Source organism: Chiloscyllium plagiosum, chromosome 2 (assembly GCF_004010195.1).
Source record: "Chiloscyllium plagiosum isolate BGI_BamShark_2017 chromosome 2, ASM401019v2, whole genome shotgun sequence".
Lineage (NCBI taxonomy): Eukaryota > Metazoa > Chordata > Chondrichthyes > Orectolobiformes > Hemiscylliidae > Chiloscyllium > Chiloscyllium plagiosum.
This window is the reverse complement of record NC_057711.1, coordinates 130,631,357-130,657,346: the sequence shown is the minus strand read 5'-3', so window position 1 is coordinate 130,657,346 and position 25,990 is coordinate 130,631,357. Positions and strand designations below refer to the sequence as shown.

The 25,990-nt window shown below is 40.6% G+C and overlaps 1 protein-coding gene across 5 annotated transcripts in view; it reads right to left on the bottom strand.

Moving 5' to 3' along the window:
- The window catches only part of dock8 (dedicator of cytokinesis 8), a 300,402-nt gene that overhangs the window by 122,005 nt on the left and 152,407 nt on the right, over positions 1 to 25,990 (bottom strand). For all 5 annotated transcript variants that reach the window (XM_043718191.1, XM_043718205.1, XM_043718201.1 and 2 more), the window contains 2 exons: positions 8,607 to 8,724; positions 2,893 to 2,963 (listed from right to left, as the gene is read on the bottom strand). In XM_043718191.1, the coding sequence (XP_043574126.1) occupies positions 2,893 to 2,963; positions 8,607 to 8,724 (189 nt within the window). The remainder of the gene's footprint in view (positions 1 to 2,892; positions 2,964 to 8,606; positions 8,725 to 25,990) is intronic.

Below are 25,990 nucleotides of genomic sequence, written 5' to 3'. Positions count from 1 at the left end.
TTTTGATTTCTAATTTCTAGCACCCACAGTTCCTTCAGTATTTTTGTCTGATTTCATTTTGTTCAGTGGAGAAATGTCTGGACTGACCATGTTCTCTCTCCCCAGCAACGAACTCTTCGACAATGGTAATGGACCTTAGATAATGAATGAATTATTTTGTCATTCTGCCCCTTCACATACAAACATGTTTGACCAGAAACATAAGCAAAAATAAGTATTTCATAGAAACAGTTTGACTTTGGGTGACACTGACACTTGAATGACACATTGACACTTAATTGCGCCTGAGTCAGAAACTCTTGGCCATTACTTATATTTAATTATCATATTGTTGCATATAACGTTTGCAATTTAGTAAGATATATAATTTTTTTAACACATATAAACACACCCAAAGAACCATGAAAAGTTGCTAAGCTAATATTCAGCCTGCCCACTAAAAACAATGTTAACACTGCACTTTGTAACTGCCTATTAGACAAATATCATTAGAAATGCAAACACTACAAGTCATGATGAATTCCTGTTTTAATGTGGGATAATGGCAGTTCAACATGACTGAATTAGAGTTTGTGTGTAGAAGGTTTCTAATCTCCAGTGCATCAAGTTTATTTAGGAAATATAAAAACCAACCTTACAGCAAAAACTAAAGTAGCTTTTTCTGCTTGCCTATGGAATTATCATCAATGACATAGCTTTACTTGGTTTTCCAAGTTAAATTTAAATTTAAGTGATGCAATGTACACCTTCTACTATTTTTGGTCTTTCTAAAGTAATGGCATATTATAGTGCATGAAGTGCTGTAAAGACTCAGTTAATCTGGAAGCATTCCTGGAAGGGGGAAACAGAGTTAATGCTGACTCAAATAGAACACTTCAAATCTGCTTCTCTCGCTAGATGTTGCCAAACCTGTTGATGTTTCTCCAGCATTTTGTTTTCATTTCAAACTACCTGAATCCAGAGTATTTTGCTTTTGATAAAGATTATGGTGAAGGCTATTCTTTTTGCAAATCCCATTGAATAAAATATTGCAGTTCACTGACCATGAAGGAGGTTTATTTGGGTCAATCTCAGCAGTGCCTTGTTGTCACTTGATTTGTCTGTGCTGCAATGCTCATGGCCAGCACATTGTCACATTGAGCTGAATGTTACTGGTTTCTGATCAGTGCCAGTTTGGTGGAGGGATTCTTGCCACAAAGCCGAGCGAGTTTTCTCACCAGCTCTTAACAAACTCACTGCATTATTACACACCTCATCCCCCACGGCAAGTACCACATCTGGTTTCTACCCCTTCTTACCACGTACCATTCCCAGAGCAGCCCGCTCCTCATCGGAGACCTGGGAACTGACTGGCATCCCTGGTGCCAGCACCATCTTTCATTGTGCACCAGAGGAACCCACCAGTCCAGAGCTGCCCTGTGCAGTTCCTGGTATTTACCCAGACACGGCAGTCTGGGAGAGGTTTAGCACCTGGGTTTATGGGGATGTTGCTGCAGCTCCTGCTGGATATGATGGTGTTGCTGTGGAACTTCCTCCAGGCCCAGGTCTAGCAGTAGAGGCCAGTAGGTAGCTAGGTTGGTGCAGTTTCAGCCATGTGCAGCAATGTTCAGCACTTAGACAATCAATGTCCTGCTCGACTCTCTGTTAAACAACAATTGCACTGTCTTCTCTCCAATATTTCACTCCATTACAACACCCACCTCCCACCAAGGGTCATGCTCTGCCACTCTCACTATTGTCTGCCAATATTTTCCCTCACTTGCCCTCACCCCACCCCAATCTGTGACATAACTAATCCTGTACGTCCTCTACATGGCTACCCACCGTCTTGGGAAAGCACCCCACCTGCACCACCTGCAATAGCTTTGCCATTTCCACCTCCCGTACTCCCTGCCTCTCTCTCATTCCAGCAGCAAAACAACCAACAATATGCCAGAAAGACTCAAGGTGGTTGGCAGGTTGCCCAACGCTCCACTCCTCACCCTGTATCAGAAGAGGATCTGACACTGACAACCCTGAGCAGGGCTTTGTCTGCCAGAGGAGGCTGCCCTTGATTTACTGTTCTGGGATCCTGAGTAACGAAAGCCTGTGAATACGCACAGCAAGCTTGCTGGCTTTCCATCTGTGCTAAATAGCAGAGCTAGAGAGGAGTGATACGAGTCTAGTATCTCTGGCTGTGCAGGCAGACAATGGATGTAGTGTTGAAAAGTGCGTTGCTGAAAAAGCACAGCAGGTCAGGCAGCACCCGAGGAGCAGGAGAATCGACGTTTCGGGCATAAGCCCTTCACCAAGAAGCCCTTCACTCTCCTGCTCCTCGGATGCTGCCTGACCTGCTGTGCTCACTTTTCTCAGACAATGGATGTAGGGACCGTCTCCTTAGTCCATCAAAACATTGACCCCTCAGCAGCTAACAATATGAGGGCCTTTTTCTTAATTTCTTTTTAGCTACTTTTTAAAATCAAAAAATCCAATTTTTTTATTTTCATACCTGTGAGGTTTTGTTCTGCACAATACTTACCCATTTGAGAGACTGTGCAGCTCTGATGAAGCACCACAGGGATTTTTTTATTGTACTGTAGCCGGACTGAACAGAGTCTTAAATTTGGAAAAGATTACATTATCTTTATTTTCTCAATGTTTAGGAAAATGCAGACGGAGGCATTAAGCAGAGGGCAAAAATATGTACATATGCATGGTTTGTTTTAATTATTTGTATTTGTTATTTGTAAATTCATTGACTGTAAAACAAAGAACTGCAGATGCTGGAAATGAAACTCAGCAGGTCTGGTAACATCTGGGGAGAGAAAGCAGAGTTAATGCTTCGGATCCAATAACCATTCTTCAGAATTGTCACTGGTTGATGCTTCCAGTTACACAAAATACAGTACTTACTTGTTATGATAAGTAACTGAAGTGTACATTTCTGAAACAAACTCTGCACTGCTTGACTTTCCAAAGATAACCTGAAATTTAAAAAAAAATGTAAAATCAGAGCAATTGATGAATGACAAATGAATGTCCAAATAACGTCCAGGATGATCAATGTCTGCATTTCCAAGTACTGCTAGTTTCTTTTACTAGTCTTTTTGTTCCAGAAAATATTTAAAGTTTGCCATTGTTTCTTTTATTAGGAATAATGAAAGCAACAGAATCCAATCCAAGGTTACTATGGGAAGTGAGGGAAGAGATTGCTGAACCTTTGGCGATGATCTTTGCTTCCTTACTGTCACTGGAGTGGCATCAGATGATTGGAGGGTGGAAAATGTTATTCCTTTATTCAAGAAAGGGAATAGGGATAACCCTGGGAATTACAGATCAATCAATCTTATATTGGTGGTGGGCAAAGTATGGAGAGGATTCTGAGATAGAGATTTATGATTATTTGGAAAAGCATAGCTTGATTAGAGATAGTCAGCATGGCTTTGTGAGGGGCAGGTCATGTCTCAGAAGCTTTACTGAATTCTTTGAAGATGTGACAAACCTGTTGATGAAGGTAGAGCAGTGGATGTGGTGTACATGGATTTTAGCAAGGCATTTTCTCAGGTTTCCCATGGTAAGCTCATTCAGAAAGTAAGGAAGCATGGGATACAGGGAATTTTGGCTGTCTGGATACAGAATAGCTGACCCATAGAAGACAGAGGTTGGTGGTAGATGGAAAGCATTCAGCCTGGAGCTTGGTGACCAGTGCTGCTCCACAGGGATCTGTTCTGGGACCTCCGCTCTTTGTGATGTTTATAAATGACTTGGATGAGGAAGTGGTAGGGTGGGTTAGTAAGTTTGCCGATGACACAACGGTTGGTGGAGTTGTGGGTAGTGTGGAGGCCTGTTGTAGACTGCAACGTGATATTGACAGGATGAAGAGCTGGGCTGAGAAGTGGCGGATGGAGTTCAACCTGGAAAAGCGTGAAGTGATTCATTTTGGAAGGTTGAATTTGAATGCAGATTACAGGGTTAAAGGCAGGATTCTTGGCAGTGTGAAGGAATAGAGGGATCTTGGGGTCCATGTCCATAGATCCCTCAAAGTTGCCATCCAAGTTAAAAGAGTTATTAAGAAGGCACATGTTGTGTTGGCTTTCATTAACGTGGGATCGAGTTTAAGAGCCGCGAGGTTATGCTGAAGCTCTATAGAGCCCTGGTTAGACCACACCTGGAATACTATGTTCAGTTCTGGTCACCTCATCATAGGAAGGACATGGAAGCTTTGAGAGGGTGCAGAGGACATTTACCAGGATGCTACCTGGATTGGAGGGCATGTCTTATGAAGAAAATTTGAGTGAGCCAGGACTTTATTCACTGGACCGAAGAAGGATGAGAGGTGACTTGATAGAGGTGGACATGACGTTGAGAGGCATAGATAGAGTGGATAGCCAGAAACTTTTTCCCAGGGCAGAAATGTCTATCATGAGGGGGCATCATTTTATTGTGATTAGAGAAAGGTGTAGGGGAGATGTCAGAGGTCGGTTCTTTACTCAGAGAATGGTGAATGCATGGAATGTACTGCCAGCGGTGATAGGAGAGTCTGATACATTAGGGAAATTTAAACGACCCTTGGGTAGGCACATGGAAGATAGTAAAATGAAGGGTACGTAGATTAGTCTGAACTTAAAGTGGGATAAAAGGTCGGCACTACACTGAGGATCGAAGGGCCTGTACTGTGCTATAATGTTCTATGTTCTAAATCGATTAGTGTTATTTCGCTACTTTCAGTTTTCAGTTAAAGATCATCTCATTAAAATCCTTTATGCTTTTTCACTCTATTAATTATTAATCTACTAATTATTAATCATTAATTATTCCCTATCATTCAATTTCCAAGAAGTGAGGTGTTACACTTTTGTTCATTGTTAACATCTTAAGCCGACAAATGTGTAAAAGTGATGAAACCTATCTTATGTCTGTACATAGAATCATAGAATCCATATAGTGTGGAAGCAGGCTATTCAGCCCATCAAGTCCACACCGAATCTTTGAAGGGCCTCTCATCCAGACTCCCCCCTCTACCCTACCTCAATAACCCTCTAACCCATCTAACCTGCACACTGTGGGCAATTGCTCTTGGCCAATCCACCCTGACCTGCAAATCTTTGGACTGTGGGAAGAAACCGGAGCACCCGGAGGAAACCCACGCAGACACGGGGAAAAAGTACAAACTCCAAACAGACAGTCACCTGAGGGTAAAATATACATAAGTGCTGAAACGATCTGAACTACAAACAATCCCTGACGTGAGAACTTACTGCTTTATTTACTTTATATGTTAGGCATTGCATTTTTGGACTCATTACAAGAGTCAAATTCCCAAGCTCCTTCTGCCCCAATGCGAGATAAACAATTGTGTTAATTCTCAAAGAGCTTCATTCTTGATGATAGAGGAGACCGTCACATTAGTGGCAGAGACAAGCCTGGGCGTTTGCAACAATTGAGTTTGATAGGTTAGGGTCTGAGCTCCTTCTCCCATACCCCACACACCCAGTCTTTGTCATCACATGGGCGACTACCACACACAACCCATTGTCAGCTATTGGTGGTCCCCATTAGCAGCTATTCATTCTCCCAGGCTGACCTTTACCCAATCCTTTGTTTGCCCAATTGTGTTTTTCCCTCTCTCTGCGCTCCATTCCCACCTTTTGTTTCCTGCCCCCACCCCACGGCCACAGCCCGCACCACCTATCTTTAGCATATCTAACAAGCTTTGCTTCGTTATAAGGGTCACTAAACCTGAAACATTCTGCTTCCCCCCAGATGCTGTCCAACCTGCTGAGATGTTACAGAAATTTCTATTTTTGCAATCACCCGTGGCCAGAAGTGCTGGGTAGATGATCCATCTTGGCTTCCTCCTGTGGTCCTCAGTAACATCCTCATCAACCCCTGACAATATTCTAGTCATGGTACTGACGACTTGTGCTCCAGAGTTAACTATGCCCGGGCCAACTTGTTCCACTATAGCAACAACACTGGAATTTCCATGGCAATATAGAAGATTAGCTGGAAGATTGGTTAGAAGATTGGAAGATTGGTTGGCTATGTCCTGTCCAGAAAATGTAGGACAATTCCAACCCAGCCAAGGAAATGGAATGGAATGGGCTGTTAACAAGGCTATAAAGTGACAATTGCTCAGCAATAAACCACCCCCCAGTTGCACCAGGGCCACTCAGTTTCTGATTTAAATTCAGCCTTTGTCTGAACATGGGCAAAAAAACTGAATTCTAGGGTAAGGTGAGAGTCAGTGCCCTTGACATCAAGGCAGTGTTTGATCAAGAGCGACATTAAGAACTCCCAACAAACTGAAGTCAAGGTCATAGCACAAAGGACAATGATTATATATTGGAGGCCAATAACCTCAATCATAATATGCCACGATATGGAGGTTCCAGTCTCGGTCTGGGTGGACAAAGTCAGAAGTGACATGACATAAGGTTATAGTCCAACAGGTTTATTTGAAATCGCAAGCTTTCAGAGTGCTGCTCCTTTGTCAGGTGTGTTATTTGAATGGGCTGGTCAGATCCTTCGTTCATAGCTGCTGCATGTCCATTTGACACACTGAACACTCTGGAGAAAAGAAAGGGAACTTAGCTGAAGTGTTCACTCTCTTCAAATATCCAATTACAGGGTGGGAGATTAAAGACTTTTTTTAAAAATTCAAAATAACGGCACCTTGTCCTCCTGTAGCTATATTAACCAATTCTCTGATATGTTATCCTGCAAATCAGGCTCTGTGCCAGGACCACCCATCGGTAAAGCTTAAAATTAACCACAAAGAGGAGCAGCTATTCTAGACACTGACTCGGCATAAAACATGCTACTTAGGTGAGGATATTCCGTTGGTGTGCCTGTTTTAATTTGATTTGTACTGACTTGTCCTTAATGGCCACAAAATCATTGGAGGATGAAGAGAATTTCCTCTTTCTGCTATTTGTAGGGAAACCAAAGATGAGCAGAAAAAACTATTGGTTTTTCAATCAATAGTTTTAAAATAAAACTATCTGAATAATCAGTTGCTATATAGATAAGCTGAAATAAAACAAAATGCACATAAAGCTGCTAAAATAGCAAAGGTACTAGACTTGTGAACGTTACATAGTCAGCAGATTTTAATTACAATATTGTTGCCTTGCATCCACAGCCCCTTATCTTAGGCGTACCCATAGAGTCATCGTGTCATAGAATTGTACAGCACAGAAACAAACCCTTTGCTCCAACCTGTCCATGCTGACCAGATATCCTAAATTCATCTAGTCCCATTTGCCAGTATTTGGCTCACATCCCTTGAAACCCTTCCTATTCATATACCCATCCAAGTGCCTTTTAAATGCTGTAATTGTCCCAGCCGCCACCATTTCCTCTGGCAGCTTATTCCGCACATGCACCACCGTGTGTGTGGAAAATGTTGCCTCTTAGGTCCCTTTTAAACCTCTCTCCCCTCACCTTAAACCTAATTTCCTCTGGCAGCTTATTCCGCACATGCACCACCGTGTGTGTGTGGAAAATGTTGCCTCTTAGGTCCCTTTTAAACCTCTCTCCCCTCACCTTAAACCTAGTTTTGGACTCTCCTACCCTGGGGAACATACCTTGGCTATTTATCCTATCCATGCCTCTCATGATTTTATAACCCTCTATAAGGTCACCCCCTCAGCCTTTGATGCTCCAGGGAAAATATTCACAGTCTATTCAGACTCTCTCTTTAGATATATATACATACTATGGAATCAATTTGTCCACATACACCAAATTAAGCCCATTCACAATTTTGAAAATATTTTTGAGGTTTCCTCTTAGTCTTTGCTTTACCAGAGAAAACGTGTTCAATCTTTTCAGATAATTAGGTATTGATGTGTATTATACTGTGCTAAAAATAGATAAGTCATGGTCTAGAAACAAGTTGTTCAGCAAACTTTCACTTCTATTCTACATGAGCCTCCTCCAACACTGTACCTCTTCCCACTCTGCCTCTGTGCAACTCTGCGTTTCACATCAGGTATAGGGGTTGGTTAGCTGAGTTGGCTGGACAGCTGGTTTGTGATGCAGAGTGATGTCAACAACATGGATTTAATTCTCACACCGGCTGAGGTCACTATGAAGGACTCCCCTTCTCCCCTCACTGGAGGTACAGGTACCTCAGGTTAAGCGAACACCAGCCGTCTCTCTCTAATGAGAAATTATCCCTCTCAGTCTGGTAAGACTATGGTGACTTTACTTTTACATTTTAGATCTCAACTTTAGCACAGTCCAAACCTGCTCAATCCTTCTCGATTATTACATCCATTCAATTCTAGTAACACACTTGTAAAACTTTGTTGGACTTTCTCCACTGTTGCTTTTTCTTTTATGTGCATTCCAGTTGGCGAATTGTTGTTGAATCAGAGGCAATAATAATATCCACTCTCTCCTAGAGCTAAAATGATACATTTAAAACAATTTAAAACTAGGCTACCACAGACCTTGTTAAATACAACTTCAAATTGAAACTGAGCTATATAACAACTCAGAGGTTTTAAGACTACTAGAGAAGGTCATACACCTCCGAGCTATGGTGCTCAACTTGTGAGTCCAACCTCAAAGTGCTACAACACTCACAAACAAAAAAATGATTATCTTCATTACATTACCTGCATGGGATTATTCAGATCCTCATCTGCAAAGAACTGGATTTTGATTGTGATATTTCTAGCAGAGGCTAACCGATTGCCGAAATTAAGCCGCTGTGGATAGACATAAAGTAGATTCCTGCAAATAAATGAGGAAAAAAAATGGCAAAATAGTTACCAGCAAAGCAAGATCAACAAAAATAAGTGAGGAGGCAGAGGTTACCTTAGAGAAAGAGACTTTTTAAAATATATTAAGTCAAACTATTGTTGAATGTTAATGCAAAACTTAATTTCAAGAAATGCTGATTTTTCTAATTGTTGGAATATAGCTTAAAATTTGTTTGGCTTCGATACTTTGCTGTAAATGCTGCAGTACTGAATTAAAAAAAGAAGAAAAATCTAAAACTGAATCAAAATTTGGAAGTGCTGGAGAAGCTCAACAGGTCTGGCAGCATCTGTACAGAGAGAAAAAGAGTTAATGGTTAGAGTCCAGTAACTCTTTTTTCAGAGCTGTTTCAGGATGTTAACTGTGTTTTTCTGTCCACAGATGCAGCCAAACCTGCTGAGTTCCTGCAAAAAATTTGTGTTTTGGTTTCAGTTTTCTAGCACCCACAGTCCTTTGTTTCATTCAAACAACTGAATGTTTTGTTTTGTGGAATAAATGAACAGACAGTTCAAAACATGAATTGTTCAAATGAAAGAAAACACAGAAACCTATCGCAGTATGGGCTTACTTTCCCACAGAATCCTCACTTCCAGTTGTTGACCTCCTACATCACATTAACAGCCCTCGTTCTGTTTTGGAATGCTTTCTTATCAATGGAATCCATATTCTGTTTGACTCACAGATATCCCAAGGTTTAGACTATTCTGCCATTATCAGTAACAGATATCATGAGGAGTTCTCTTCTTGCCAAGGAGGTGAAAGCTCAAGGATTTGTAGAGTGAGAGTTGGTTCCATTATTCTCAAGGCACTGAGCATTGTCCTACAGTGGTTTTTGCCTTCATTTTCAGGTGTACAACATTTGCTTTCAGTGTGTTAGCTTATCAAAACATACTGTAAGATAGTTTCAAAAAGAAAAATTAGCATTATTTTCCACATTTATATTTCACACAGACATTTCTCTTTGTTTGCTTTTTATCCAAAAAAATGTGTAAATATCACAAAGAAGTGTGGAATGGACAGAATGCAACTTCTATCGATGAGTACAGGGTTAATCATTCATCCTTACTTCATACACCTTGCAGTTTTCATGCCAAAGAAAAATCAGAAATTCTGACAAGTGCTTTCCTACCGCAGGTTCTCATCAACCATTCTAATTGAATTATAATTCGGAGGTGCCGGTGTTAGACTGGGATGTACAAAGTTAAAAATCACACAACACCAGGCTATAGTCCAAAAGGTTTAATTGGAAGCACTAGCTTTCGGAGCGCTGCTCCTTCATCAGGTGGTTAGAAGCTAGTGCTTCCAATTAAACCTGTTGGACTATAACCTGGAATTGAATGATAGAATATTGTATGTACCATGCATTCATGATAACATGGTACAGTATAAAGTTGATCACACAGTTAAAAGTTTGCACAGTAGCACCCATGATGATGGACTGGGTAAGATTATTGTCAAACGTAACATTCATCTATGTCGATAGGAAGATTAGGAAGTTATTTTTTAGTCTGAGTATGTTAGCTAATGTCAACAGGGATCGCAGTTGAATGAGGTCAAAAGCTTTATGCTGTGGAAGTAAAAGGAAATCAGCTTCACTACATTAATTCAACAGTAAGCAGACATGATGGGCCAAACAGCCTAATTCCACTTCTCTATCTTATGGTGTGTCTGATGATAAATGACGTGTTATTATCCTTTGTTGTGATTAAATAAGTTTCTTGCATGTATAACTTGTAGAATAAGTTCTGCCTGCAGAACATTTTCAGTCAGACTGAATATTTTGACACTGGCTGGGGAATATAGTCTAGTGGTGAGTGTCAAGCTCCTGGGAGTGGTCATCCACAACAAGCTTTCTTGGATTCTTCATGTGGATGCACTGATCACAAAGGCCCAACATGTCTCTTCTTCCTCAGGCAGCTGAGGAAATTTGGCATGACAGTGAATACCCTTGCCAATGTTTGTAGGTGAACCATCGAGAGCATTCTGTCTGGATGTATCACTACCTGGTATGGCAACTGTACCATTCAAGATCGGAGACAGTTACAGAGAGTGGTGAACTCGGCCCGGACAATCACAAAGGCCAACCTCCCAGCTATAGAATCCACCCTGGCAATGTTTTTCCACAACCTCTACCATCGGGGAGAAGGTACAGAAGCCTGAACACACACACGAGTTTCTACCCTACTGTTGTTAGAATACTGAATGGACTCACAAACTCGTAACATCCGCCTGTACCTGTGTTTTTGTTTTTGCCGTTGTTTACCTATGATTTACTAATGTATGGTATTTAACTCTGTGATCTGCCTGTAAGGCTCATAAGACAAAGCTTTTAACTGTGCCTTGGTACACATGACAATAATTTCAATTCAATTCAATTCAGCTGTATTTTTGATTCAAGTCTTGGAAATCTGGTCAGTTTAAACTGGTTTCAATCTGATGTTGCGATCAGAAATCCTTGTGGGCGGCACGGTGGCACAGTGGTTAGCACTGCTGCCTCACAGCGCCAGAGACTCGGATTCAATTCCCGCCTCAGACGACTGACTGTGTGGAGTTTGCACATTCTCCCCGTGTCTGTGTGGGTTTGCTCCGGTTTCCTCCCACAGTCCAAAGATGTGCAGGTGAATTGGATATGCTAAATTGTTCGTAGTGTTAGGTAAGGGGTAAATGTAGGAGTATGGGTGGTTTGCGCTTCGGCGGGTCGGTGTGGACTTGTTGGGCCGAAGGGCCTGTTTCCATACTGTAAAGTAATCTAATCTAATCGCTGCTTGGCTGAAGCCCATTTGTGTGCAGTTCCTGCATTTCCCCTTCAGTTTGAGTACATGGTGAATAGCTGCCCAGTGTGCTGCCTTCCCTTATGTTGCTGCAAATGAGTGGTTGTACTTGAGACAAGCTTGTTTCAGAGAGCTCTTCACTGACTGGGAAGTAGTCACAGACTGGGAGCTTTTCACAGACTGGAAAGCTTTCGCTGACGTAGGGATTTATTAGCGCAAGAAAAAATAATGGTGTGTTGATAGAAAAAAATACATTTTCTTTATTAAATGTTAACAAATGTGTCAGTGTAATTGTTTAGTACAACTGGATTATTGCCCCATAAGTTTCTCTTTTTAAACATTCACCCGACACCTCCTAACATTGTCTGAGAATTTTCCACTTTGAAGTTCAAGTAGGAGGGAAGCCTCTTGGTGCCACATCCACCGGTCCATTATCTACACAAGTGAGGTGTTGCAGCATGCAGAAAACCACTGCCAAGATTCATCTGTAAATAGTGATCACCTGGGCCAGCAGTAACATGTAGTCAACGAAACCCATCAACAGGAGAAGGGGAGAGACATGAATCACTGCTTGTCCTACAGAAAATGGCAAGTGGATATTAAAACAAAAAACTGTGGATGCTGGAATCGGCGGATGCTGGGAATCTGAAACAATAGCAGAAATTGCTGCAGAAACTCAGCAGGCCTGGCAGCGTCCATGGAGACGGAAACAGTGTTAATACTTTAGGTCCAGTAACCCTTGTACAGAACATCAGAGTTCTGATGAACAGTTACAGGATTCACAATATTGACTCTGTTTTCTCTCTACAGATGCTGCCAGACCCGCTGGATTTCTCCAGCAGTTTCGGTTTTTGTAAAGGATGTGGATGCTGTGTAGTCACTGTGTGAGGGATGTCAGCGAATTCACACAGAGCTAAGTGCAGGGAATGTTATATACATATTCCAAATGCTAACCTAGCAAAGCATGTTCTTTTATGGTTAAATAAAATTAACAACTGTAAATACGGTTAAGAATAACCGAGAGGGAAATCAGGACTGCAAAAAGGGGACATGAGATAGCTTTGGCTAATAGAGTTAAGGAGAATCCAAAGGGTTTTACAAATATGTTAAGGATAAAAGGGCAACTCGGGAGAGAATAGGGCTACTCAAAGATCAGCAAAGCAGCCCATGTGTGGAGGGGCAGGAGGTGGGGGAGGCACTAAACGGCTATTTTGCATCAGTGTTTACTGTGCAGAAGGACATGGAAGATATAGAATGTAGGGAAATGGATGGTGACATCTTGAAAAACAGAGGAGGAAGTACTGGATGTCTTTAAACGCTTAAAAGTGGACAAATCCCCAGGACCTGATCAGGTGTACCCTAGAACTCTGTGGGAAGCTAGAGAAGTGATTGCTGGGCCTCTTGCTGAGATATTTGTATCATCGATAGTCACAGGTGAGATGCCGGAAGACTGGAGGTTGGCTAATGTGGTGCCACTGTTTAAGGAGGGTGGTAAGGACAAGCCAGGAAACTATAGACCAGTGAGCGGAGGTTGGTGGTGGGCAAGTCGTTGGAGGGAATCCTGTGGGCCAGGATTTAAATTTATTTGGAAAGGCAAGGACTGATTTGGGATGGTCAGCATGGCTTTGTATGTGTGAAATCATGTCTTATGAACTTGATTTGAATTTTTTGAAGAAGTATCAAAGAGGATTGATGACGGCAGAGCAGTGGACGTGATCTATATGAACTTCAGTAAGGCTTTCGACAAGGTTCCTCATGGCAGACTGGTTAGCAACGTTAAGTCTCATCGAATACAGGGGGGACTAGCCATTTGGTACAGAACTGGCTCGAAAGTAGAAGGCAGAGGTGGTGGTGATGGAGAGTTGTTTTTCAGACTGGAGGCCTGTGACCAGTGGAGTACAAGGATTGGTTACTGGGTCCACTACTTTTCATCATTTATATAAAGATTTGGATGTGAACATAGGAGATATAGTTAGTACGTTTGCAGATGACACCAGAATTGGAGGTGTCGTGGACAGCGAAGAAGGTTACCTCAGATTACAATGTGATCTTGATCAGATGGGCCAACGGGCTTAGGAGTGGCAGATGGAGTTTAATTTAGGTAAGTGTGAGGTGCTGCAATTTGGGAAAGCAAATCTTAGCAGGACTTATACACTTAACGGTAAGGTCCTTGGGAATATTGCTGAACAAAGAGACCTTGGAGTCCACGTTCATAGATCCTTGAAAGTGGAATTATAGGTAGATAGGATAGTGATGAAGGTGTTTCGTATGCTTTCCTTTATTGGTCAGAGTATTGAGTACAGGAGTTGGGAGGTCATGTTGCGGCTGTACAGGACATTAGTTAGGGCACTTTTGGAATATTGCGTGTAATTCTGGTCTCCTTCCTATGGGAAAGATGTGAAACTTGAAAGGTTTCAGAAAAGATTTACAAGGATGTTTCCAGGTTGGATGGTTTGAGCGATTGGGAGAGACTGAATAGGCTGGGGCTGTTTTCCCTGGACTGTTGGAGGCTGAAGGGTGACTTTATAGAGGTTTATAAAATCATGAGGGGCATGGATAGGATAAATAAACAAAGTTATTTCCCTGGGACGGGGAAGTCCAGAACTAGAGGACATAGGTTTAGGGTGAGAGGGGAAAGATATAAAAGGGACCTGAGGGACAACTTTTTCACACAGAGGATGGCGCATGCATGGAATGAACTGCCAGAGGAAGTGATGGAGGCTGGTACAATTACAGCATTTGAAAGGCATCTGGATGGGTGTACGAATAGGACGGGTTTGGAGGGATATGTGCTAAGTGTTGGGAAATGAGACTAGATTGGGTTGGGATAACTGGTCGGCATGGACCTGATTCTAAGTCAATCTTCTTTCCCTGCACTGTGCACAGAAAATAAAGACTGGAGCCTTATGGAAGAGTTAAAACGTTTCTTGATTTTGTAGAAGTTGTCCTTTTGGTAGATCTTTGAGATTCTGTTTGCCAAATTGCCTACTACACCGGGAGAGTTTATTTTTCTGCTTCCAAAAACAAACTGTAGCAACTATTTTGAGACCAATAATTTTGATCATTGCATGTACGTGTTCCCGCCTGGAACTCATACACCCACAGATTTCAAGGTTATAACAACTATGTCATTCGTTGCAAAATACTTATAATTTGCCATGTGAAACAGGTTTATGAATCCATAGTTTATAAAGTCAGCAAGCATTCAACAGAAATAAATAAACGATTTGTCATTTGGCATCAAGGTCAGAGTGCATGCCCAATAATGTATAAATTAGCAAAGTGATCCAAGAACCCACTTTTACATGTGAATGAAAATTACATCACCTTTAAAGATATTTCGGCTGGTGTGTTCACTGCCACCACATTATTTTAAAGGGAAAACAAGTGGAGAATAAAGTAACAATGGCTACAAGCGCTTCATGGTATGAGTGCTCATACTTGACATCAGTAACTTTCTCCTGAATTAGTAAGTGCAGGGAATGCTGTATACACATCTCAAAAATACAGTGAATGCAGGGATTAACTTATACATAGACTAAAATTAGTGTTCTGTGATTTATTTCAAAAAAAGGGAAAAAGCAATCTGACCAGCAATGTCATAAAGAGAGTCATAGAGATGTACAGCACGGAAACAGACCCTTCGGTCCTACCCGTCCATGCTGACCAGATATCCCAACCCAATCTAGTCCCACCTGCTAGCACCTGGCCCATATCCCTCCAAACCCTTCCTGTTCATGTCTTTTTTAGTAAGTTGAAATGTTGTAGATCCTTTGCGAGACCTTCGGAATTTCCTAAAATACCATTGGTCATGGCATATAGTCATCCTGAGAGGCCTCAAAATATCTTTCTATAACGAATTATTTACAATTCACATGATCTATTTCAAATTACATGATGAGCCCTGACTGCAACATTTATGGTATTATCCTGGATGATATCAATTAATTACATTACAATCTGGTTAGGAACTTGATGTTTAAAGTAGACAGAGTGTCAGATCACTCGGTAACTGCCCCTACATGTCAGTGACACAATGGTTTATCAAATCTAATTAAACTTCACAAGAGATTATAATTCTTCGTTTCTGCCGAATTGGTCTTGAAACTCCCTTCAAGAACCAATCTCTCATTAACTGTCTTAATGATCTTCAGTTCTGATCAATCACCTCCTGTCCTGGAATCTGACCAAGTACTGGCAAATGGGACGAGGTTAATTTAGGATATCTGGCCAGCATGTACAAGTTGGACTGAAGGGAATGTTTCCACGCTGTACAGCTCAATGACTCTATGACTCTAAAACTTCTAAACTCATTTGATGTTATTTCTTTAGAGAATGTCTCTTCCTGAAATCCTTAAACAACTTGTTAATACAGCTCACTTATTCCTCAACATGGGTTTGTTAAACTCTTCTTCCACAGACTCTTACTGACCTTAAGCCACTCAGGGCTTCTCTCCTTTACAGTCAATCAGTGACTGTTTTGTAGATCACTGATCTGCACTGCTGATGTAACAGGTCTCGCTTCTCTGAATGGTCCACTTGGCAAAAAGTCAAACAGGAGGTTGCCAAGTGGAATGCGAACTGTTCTGCAGCCATTCAATGGTCAATTGAAAACCAATCAAGCGGAAACTGGTTTTTCACTCCTCAGGGTCTGAAGTTAGCAGCTCTACAATACTTTAGAATAGAGGCTTGCAGCATTAAGTTAGGATTTTATTACTTGGGAGCCTCACCAGGTACCAAGCTGGCAGGTACCAGTGAGGAGATGGGATTTAGGGTTAGGGTTAGGCCAATGGAAGGAGGGCAACCTGTGGTGGTAAAATCTTGGCCAAGTCTCTGATGGACTCACCCGCATGTGCAGCAGAGAAAATTGCCAAGCGAGCCACCAGACGTGGGTCTCAAGAATCACTGGTTAAATGCCAGGTGTGCGTAGGATGCTGACTGAGAATCACTTACATCATGGCCTCAATTGGTAAGTAGCTACCTCATGCCAATAAACCAGTTGTATGAAACATTGAATCCTTGTTATGTGATAGAGCTCAACTACTGATTGGAACAACTTCCTAAGTGCTCAGTTCCCAAACGCTGGGCTGCTTTAACAAATCTTCTCGCACATTAAACAGGGACTACTGTCCTACCACCAATTTATAGGTCTGGGACTGGAGCAAGGGTTAAAGTTAATGGCCAGTTTGTTGCCGGAGTCCAGAATTTTGGATTTACTGTTACTAACAGAGCACATTTCTCATGATTCAATGCCTGTAGTGGTGGTGATGGAGATGTCAAGGTACCATGAAAGGGTGGAAGTATGTATGACCATGGACAATCAATGGTAGGACAAAAACAAAGCGGAATAGAAGAAAATCCAAAGACATTACCTCATGAGATGTATTATAAACCACAATTGCTGTTTTATTGGAGGCTTAAGTTGGTTAACATATTGAATAACTAAGCCACAAAGAATGGGAAGGTTCTGGATTTAATTTTAGTCTATTTTGATTTAGAAAAACAGAGTGGTGGGGATGCAGAAATGAATTTATCCCTCCCACGTAATGAAGAAAGAAAAAGGAATTGCTTTGTGCAGTGATTTCTGGTGTACGTCACATTGGACAATGACATGATTTAAGATGCTCCGAGGGTCAAATCACCTGCTGAGTCATTCTTTGACCCTACAGATAAAGCATGGTTTCATGGACAAAATGTTGGCTGGTATGTGTAATTGTACCACAATATGCAGCCACTGCTTTTAGACACAAAAGATGGTAACAGCAACATGCTGAAAAATATAAACATGGCAAAGGCTTTTTTCCCCCAAAGAATAGGATTGGAGATTTGCTATTATATCAACTACTATAACCTTTTTTTTTAATATCATGTGTAACTCTGTTAATATTTTCTTTTCGCTTTTAAGAATCAATAATTCTGCAATATGAAACAATTGTTAGGCAAGGTGTATGATGGAATTACCTTTTCACACAAAGGGCGGTAGATGTTTAGAATTGTCTTCCACAAATAGTAGTGAATACAGGATCAGTTGTTAATCTTAAATCTGAGATGGAGTTTTGTTTGTTAAATAAAGGTATTAAGGAATAAGGGCCAATGGCAGGTGTATGGAATTAGGTCACAGATTAGCCATGAATGGGTTCAAGGAGCTGAATGGTCTCCTCCAGTTCCTATGATCCTATGTTTCTAAGTGTTAATAAATTCTCTGCGTTTTGGTTAGTAATGAAGTACTGCATTTAAATTTTGCGTTATTGGTTGCATGGTAATAGGAGATGTTTGAGGAGAAAGTGAGGTCTGCAGATGCTGGAGATCAAAGTTGAAACTTTATTGCTGGAACAGCACAGCAGGTCAGGCAGCATCCAGGGAACAGGAGATTCGACGTTTCGGGCACAGGCCCTTCTTCAGGAATCCTGAAGATGCTGCCTGACCTGCTGTGCTGTTCCAGCAATAAAGTTTCAACAATAGGAGATGTATGTCTAATTTGAAAATTTTCTAATTAGTGGCAATTTGCCCCAACCTTTAAGTAATCAGTGTGATTTTATTACCAGCATATGTCAACTCAATCAGCATCTCAGCCAACTATGTTTTCTTTTAACCTAATTCATGGTTTGTGGATATCACTGACAAGGTCACAATTTATTGCCCACGCCTAACTGCATTCACCAAGTTGGTGCCATTTTCTTGAAATGCTGAAGTCTGTGTTGTACAAGTACACCCAGAGTGCTGTTAAGGAGCTTCAAAATTTTGGCTTCAGTGAAGATGGAGGGACAACTCCCTTGTGCCTGCATGCCCTAACCATGATGAAGGAGATAGAGCTGTCACTACAAAGATGCTCAGCGTGGAGGTCTTATTCAGTGGTGGCTGAAACCATCGAAGATAATGGTAGACTCACCTAAACATCCTTCATACATTCCATTCCCCCAGTTATCATGCAATCTCTTCCAATTTCCAATCTGCCCCGGCTTAGCTCCATATTTCTTGCTTCGTTATCTGCCTCCCCACAGCACACACCATCCTTGTGCCTTTCTCCTTTATGTCTACTCAAGGTGGTTATACAACAAAATTGTTTCAAACATGCAATCAATGGGGAGATTGAGGAGATAGTGAGGACTGCAGATGCTGGAAAGTCGGAGTTGGTAAAGTGGAGAGGAGCAGGAGAGTTGGTGTTTCAGGTCTGATGAAAGGTTCCGACCTTAAACATTATCTCTCCTGCCCCTTGATGCTTCCTGACCTTCTGTGCTTTTTTCATATCAATGAGGGGATTGCCTTAGCATAGTAAACATCTGTTTAAATTGACTGTAGATCAATAAATAAAATTCCATTGTTCTTTTTCCTGTAAAAATCTAACAAGTTTAGATTACCTCAATTCAGTTGCCAATAAATATTTATCAACAGCATAAACCAGGCACTACTTTAGGTCCACTAATTCTCATTCAGAGACGCAGGAGGCTTGAAGGCATTGCCAACATCAATATCACGATAAAGTTAGGGCTGTTCTGAGGCTGCAAATTAGGCAGATTACTGAAGGGTTTTCTTTATCTATTTATGTTGTACCTAGCCTGGAAATGTCTGTACAAACTCTGTTTATTTAACACAGAGTGGGCTCTGGAAATTAACTTCTCTCACCTTGATTAAACAAAAATGCACTGGATAAGTCACCTGAGAAAAATATTCAAGCATGCACTCTTACTAAATGAAAACACTCTCTGGATAAATTAAAAAGTGAGAAAAATCTTCAGTTTATACTGTGAATAAGCTAGACACACACTTATTTTGGAGACAGCCACTTAACTGCAGCCACTGCATTGCTGTGGTTTTTACAATGTCACTTTGGTTCCCAGTGAGTTTAATTGTTTATTATTTTTTTAAAAAGTAGAAGTGGGAGGACTCTGTGACCTTATATAAAAGAGTGCAGCCTCTGTTCAAACACAGAAGGAATAATACAGTATCTGTATCAAGAGTGCAGAAAATAAATTATAAAATTAAACAACTTGTCTTTCAATAATGGAGACATTTCATTTCATCGTGGTAATTGGTCTTATTTGCTCCACATCAAGTCTTCCAGGAAACACTGACAGAAAGGAAAAAACTCAATTTGCCTCATCCAGTGACATTAGCCTTCTTGCTCGTGGTCTTTACCTGGTCGGCAAAGGACTGAAGGAGCACACAGACAAAACGAAGGAAGAGATGACGACTGTGTTAGAACTGCTGGATATTTACAATACCTCCATTGTGAACCTGGGTGACCAGGTTAGGCTTATGGAAAGTGATGAAAGGGCACTGGTGAGCAAGGCTGAGAAGCTGGAACTTCAGGATCAGGAACTTCATCAAAGGTTCACGGAGCTCAGAAGCGAGCAACTGAAAGCAATGCAGGGCCAGCAGTCAGTTGCTGGCAAGGTGGATTCCCTGGAAGGAAAGCTGGAGAGGATTCTAGGAACTCTCGAGAAAAATAAGTCTGCAGCCATCCCCTTTAACAAGGTAAGCCAGCACCTCTTAAAGTTGCAAAAAAAGTAAAAGAGGTGGTGGTATTATACAGTTTAATAATTTTATAGATTTAAGACAGACGATGTTCAATAATACTTAACACAGGCATTACAAATTACTTCTTCGATCTTACAGCAAGCTGCTGGAAAATTGAGTAATTTGCGAATAAGAATTATTCCTATGCCATACCTAGAGTCATAAAATATTACTTTAAAATGTAAAAAAAACCTTTTAGTGCGTACTAAGATCCTATCTTCCATATGCTAGATTGGGCTTAACAAATAACACAAAATTATATGGGTTGGAGCGTGCGACTAGCAAGAGACTATTTTAGTCTGCTGTTTTAATTTAACTAACAGCAGGAAATGGAGGCAAATGCTCTAACGAATCCAGCTCTATGATATAGTGAAACAAAGAACTGCAGATGCTGAAGATCTGAAAGAGTTTTTCCAGTAATTTCTGTTTTTGATCCAGCTCTCCAACATTGTCAGATGACTTAACACACAGCGTGTAGGGGTCCAGAATAATTTCCGCCTTCATTTCTAAAGCAGACTATCCATGGTATTTTATAATAGAATCTATCGACAATCTTTACAGTGCAAACTGACCATAGGAATCAACTGGATGTAAGACTAGAGGATTATTAATAGCAATGTTAGTTTGAATATACTGCATACTGACACAAATTCAAATCCACTAGTTCAAGTACCTACTAACATAACAAAACATAAAAAACAACATAAGGCTGTGAAGTGCTGGTTCACTGAAGGAATCTACAGCTGTTTTCAAACTATTTACATATCAGCAATAATCTGATCAGAATCTATTCCAAACATCTTAGACATCTCAAAATAATGTGGACAGAGTAGGATCAGAGGTATCAACCTGATACATACACTAGCCATTTGATAATAAGGAATGGTAGCAATAGTTGTCATGTTATTCAAGTCTTAGTCCAAACACTTGCAATAATGATAAAACAAAGAACTGCAGATACTGGAAATCTGAAACAAAAACAGAAATATCTGGAGAAACTCAGCAGGTCTGGAAGCATGTGTGGAGAGAGAAAGTTAAAAATCACACAACACCAGGTTATGGTCCAACAGGTTTATTGGGAGGCACTAGCTTGCGAAGCGCTGTTTCTTGTTCCAGATTCAGTGATCCTTCCTCAGAACCCAAGGAATAAGCCAATGTGCTAAATCCAACCAGAGACATTTCAAATATAAAATAAATCTAATAAAAAAATAGGTGGTATAGCTAATGACATCAGCTTGTTGTAAAAAGCTTTCAGCCTCATTAAAGCCCTTTGGGAAGGAAATCTACTAACCTTACACAGTCTGACCTTTAGTTACATGTGTCGGACTGCAAATTGCCCTCTGAAATGGTTTAACAAACTACTCATTTAACAAAATTAGGGATAGCCAATGAATTTCAGCAACCTCCACATGCTGCAAATGAATTAGAAAAATGCACGGTACCTATAAAGATATCTGCATCAACTCTCATTTTCTCTTCATTATTGCTGCTCTTTTGCTAACTGCACACATAACAATCTGATTGTTAGTCTTCACTGGCTTACTCTCTCTGCAGTGTATGTGGAGAATTAAGACAAAGCAAACTACTGAAATCAAGCAGAATAGGAATGTGATTAAGTCGGTCCAGAGAGTGGACAGAGAGAGAGTCGGAGTTAATGAGAATGAGGAGCAGATGGTAAATGAAAGAAAAGTGAGCAAAGTTAATGAATGGAGTGAAGATGAAAAGGCAGGGGAAGAGGGGAAGTGTAAACAGAGGGAGGAAGGAAGATGATGAGGATGGAAACAGGAGATGAGTGTTAGTTGGAAGACCTGGGCAAGCTTTCTATTCAACCACTAAAGTCTCCATTTCAATCAGCGATTGGCCAGTGAACATCAGTCTCTCCTGCTAATAAACTGCAAAAATGCTCTTTGTGAGTGTGGTAGCAGGTTGGACAGCAGTTGGTGGGGAGGAAGATGTGCTGCACATTGATGTCTTACTTTGCCTGCCTTCCTTCAGACCACAACACAATTTCTGGTCATGACTCACTCTAGGATTTTTTTTCTTGCTTGGTCATGAGATACCATCCAGTGACAGACAATTGATTTTGTGGATTATTAGTTGAACTACAAGCAAACTGCCACATGTAAACAAGATCAGCAAGTTAAATACTTGACTCAAAGTTTTGGGAAAAATGGGTTTTAATTCATGGGGCATTGGCAGCAGTATTGAGGAGAACGGGACCAAAATTCCCCTGATTCATGGGAAATTTCATTTGGTTAGAGAAAAAGAGATTTATCTCCTGTACTCAATAATGGAAAGGAAACAAAAAGCAGGAAATTATGGGTCAGTTAGTTTATTATCCATCAAAGGGAATATGCTCAAAGCTATTATTGAAGTTATAATGGTGTACTTAGAAAGTTCAAGGTATTCAGACAGAGTCTACATGATCTTCGGAAAGGGAGGTCACATTTAACCAATCTATGCTGTTCTCTGAAGTAGAATTATGTGCTGTGGATAAAGGTAAACCAGTGATATATCTGTTCTTAGATTTCCAGAAGACAAAGTGAGGTGCCACATCAAAACTTATTCTGGAGAATAAGAGTTCACGCTCTGGGGGTAGAACTGGCACATTGACAGTGATAGAACACAAACTAGCTAACGGCAAGCAGACAGGCAGCATAAATGGGTCATTTTCTCATTGGCAAGAAGTAACAATCAATATGACATAGGATCAGTGGGGGAACCTTAACACTTTGCAGTTTATATAAGCAACTGCTAGGATGAAGGGAGGGAAGGTGTAGTTGCTAAAGTTGCTGATCACACAAAGATAGGTAGGTTACTTGTGACAAGGAGATAGGAGGCTACAAAGGGAAAAATAGATAGGTTAAGTGTGTGGGCAAAGTCCTAGCAAATAAAGTATACTGTGGGAAAATACAATGATTCATTCTGGCAGAAGGAATTTTTAAAAATTACTATCTAAATGAGTCGAGGTTGCAAAACTCTGAGCTGCAGAGGGACCTTGCAGTTGGAGTGCATAAATGACATAAGCCTAGTAATTAAGTAAGCAAGCAATTAGGAAATGTAATAGAATGTCATTGTTCATTGTGAGCAGAACTGAATACAAAAGTAGGTAGAATATGTCTCAGTTATATAGGGCATTAGTGAGACTACACCTGGAGTACTTTATATAAGATTGGTCTCCTTAGTTAGGGAAGAATGGAAAAGAAATGGGAGCAGTTTAGAGAAGGTCAACCTGACTAACATCTGGAATGAACAGATTGTATTATGAAGAAACGTTAGACAGACTATACTTGTATTGGCTGGTGTTAAGAAGAATAAGGGTTGCCTTCTTTGAAACATACCAAGATCCTGACTGGTACTGACAGGATGGATGTGGAAAATGAAACAAGTCCAGGAGGCCCCCTTTATTTACACACGGAGAGTCCTTGACACTGATCCAGCTCCCTCAGAGCCAGCTCTCAGAGTGAACAGAACCTCTGACACTCCTGTTTTTTTTTGTTTCATTAAGTATATTCTTTTATTGTTGTAACAAAGATCACAAAATTCATGATTTCTATACAGGAATGCTGATTTATGCTTTCACAATTTACAATTGTTATGAAAATTCTGCAATAGATCTTCAAGAATGAAACACAAGTATCGTTCACAGCAAAGTCAGAGTTCCAGCACTGGCAATGTATTTCTCTGCAAATTCAACATGTACAGTGGTGTTCAATTCAGCAACTACTGCAGAATATCATTCCACAGTTCAGTTCATTATGACTGAATCAGGCCATGCAGCTGGTTAACAATGCAACAGAATTAAATAATCTATTAAACCACTTCTGTAATGCAGTATTACAACTTTAAAATAGTGGTTATTAAATTGGAATTCTGTAGTCAGTGCTTAGTATGGAACCAGTTGTAAACAAGAGACAGGCCACATTTCTTCACATCAGGAGCTCATGCTATTGCTTTTGCTTCAGGCAGAAAAGCCTCCCAGTATTTTGTTAACTGTTGCTGAGTTTGCACTAAAGATTCAAGGTACTTAATTATAATTAAGTTTTGAAGTCCTTTACCCTTTCTTTCTCAAATCTACCAACTTCCTTGCGAATGGTTTTTGAGATCTGTTCAAAGTCGACACTCCTGTTTATTTTTTTTGGAACCCCCGACCCTCCTTTTTTTTCCCCAAACCCCCCCACACTACCGCTTAACTACGGTAGTGCTTATTTCCCCCCCAGCACCCATGGTGTGTGTGTGACACTCCTGTATTTTTTTTTCAGAACCTCTGACACTCCTGTTTATTTTTTTTCTCTCTTTTTTCTTTTTTTCCTTTTTTTTAACCCCCACACTACCGCCTAACTGTAGTAGTGCTTATTTTTTTCCCCAGCACCCATGGTGTGAGTGTGACACTCCTGTATTTATCTGTCAGCCAGGGCTCTCTGATTGGACCAAGTTCAAGGCCCCAATCAGGGAACTCATATTCTGTGAGGTCCATCAAGCTGACCTTGTTATAATCATGTCAGAAAGGATGTTATTTCTTATCAAAGATTCTAGAAATAGGTGTCACACTTTAAAATAAGGAGTCATGCATTTAAGACAGGGATGAACAGCTTTTTTTCTTATGAGGGATCATGAGTCTTTAGAACTCTCTTCCTCAAAAGGCAGTGGAAGCATAGTCTTTGAGTCTTTTTATGGCAGGTGTAGATAGATTCTTGATAAGCAAGAGAATGAAAGGTTATCAGGCGTATGTTGCAATGTGGAGCAATCAGCACAACTATGGTCTTAATTAACAGTGTGACAATAGTCTAGCTTTAAGTGGTGTATTTTGTCTTGGCATTTTTTTTAAATGAAGAGACATTAAGACAAAGGTGATGAGTGGTCCGTTCCAAGTCAATAAAGTAAACAGCTTATGAGGCTTTGGGTTTTTTTTAAAAAGAAGTTGGAACAGGAGAAGCAGGTTGAATGGCTGCAGTCAGGCTCCTGCAGACCCAGGGTTTTAGTTTAGCTTCCAGTAGCTGTTGGGTTTTTGAAGCTGCCATACACCCACCTTTCTAGCAACATACTTGAATTCTCTCTCTCTCTCTCCCAGAGTTTTACTTGATGGTCTTTCCTCTAACACTGGAGAAACATTGCACGTGAGACAATCTATTTTACTGAATTTGCCTTTGCCAAAGGTGTGTTCATGGGATATTACTATACTGGAACAATTGCTGTTTAGTAGTTAAACTTTACCGAATAATAGTTCCTTTATGTTATAAAGTCAAATTCTGCTTTCCTTTGTTTGTAGTTTAACTGTAGAGTAAGACTAAAATGTGTTTTGCTTAAAGCCGAGTAGTGTAACCAATCAAATTACATTTGGAACACAGCACCTTACACTTACCTTTGAATAAGAAAACGTTAGGGTCCAGGCTATCTTCTTGATATATTTGAAGGGGGTTTGGTCTGGTCCATAACAAATACTGGCTTGAGGGCCAAGTGGTAAACGCCTGTTGCTAATTTGTATGTTTGTATGGACAGACCTTTTGTATTGAAGAACATTTAGAACCTTAATTCTCCTGCAATTATTTGGCTTTAGTTCAAGGTTCAGAACTAGAAATTAAATAAATGAAATCATTGATTTCAATTGGAAAACTGTAAGATGCCCAAAATAGTCTGTAGGAAAACAATGAGCTGACTTTGTTGATGTTCCTAATAATCAGAGGGAAATTGAGAATCAAACTTGAAAGGAGATCTCAGCTATCTGTAAGAATAATTGGGGGGGATTTTAACTTTCCAAACATAGACTGGGACTCCCATAGTGTTAAGGGTTTAGATGGAGAGAAATTTGTTAAGTGTGTACAAGAATATTTTCTGATTTAGTATGTGGATGTACCTACTAGAGAAGGTGCAAAACTTGACCTACTCTTGGGAAATAAGGCAGGGCAGGTGATTGAGGTGTCAGTGGGGGAGCACTTTGGGGTCAGCGACCA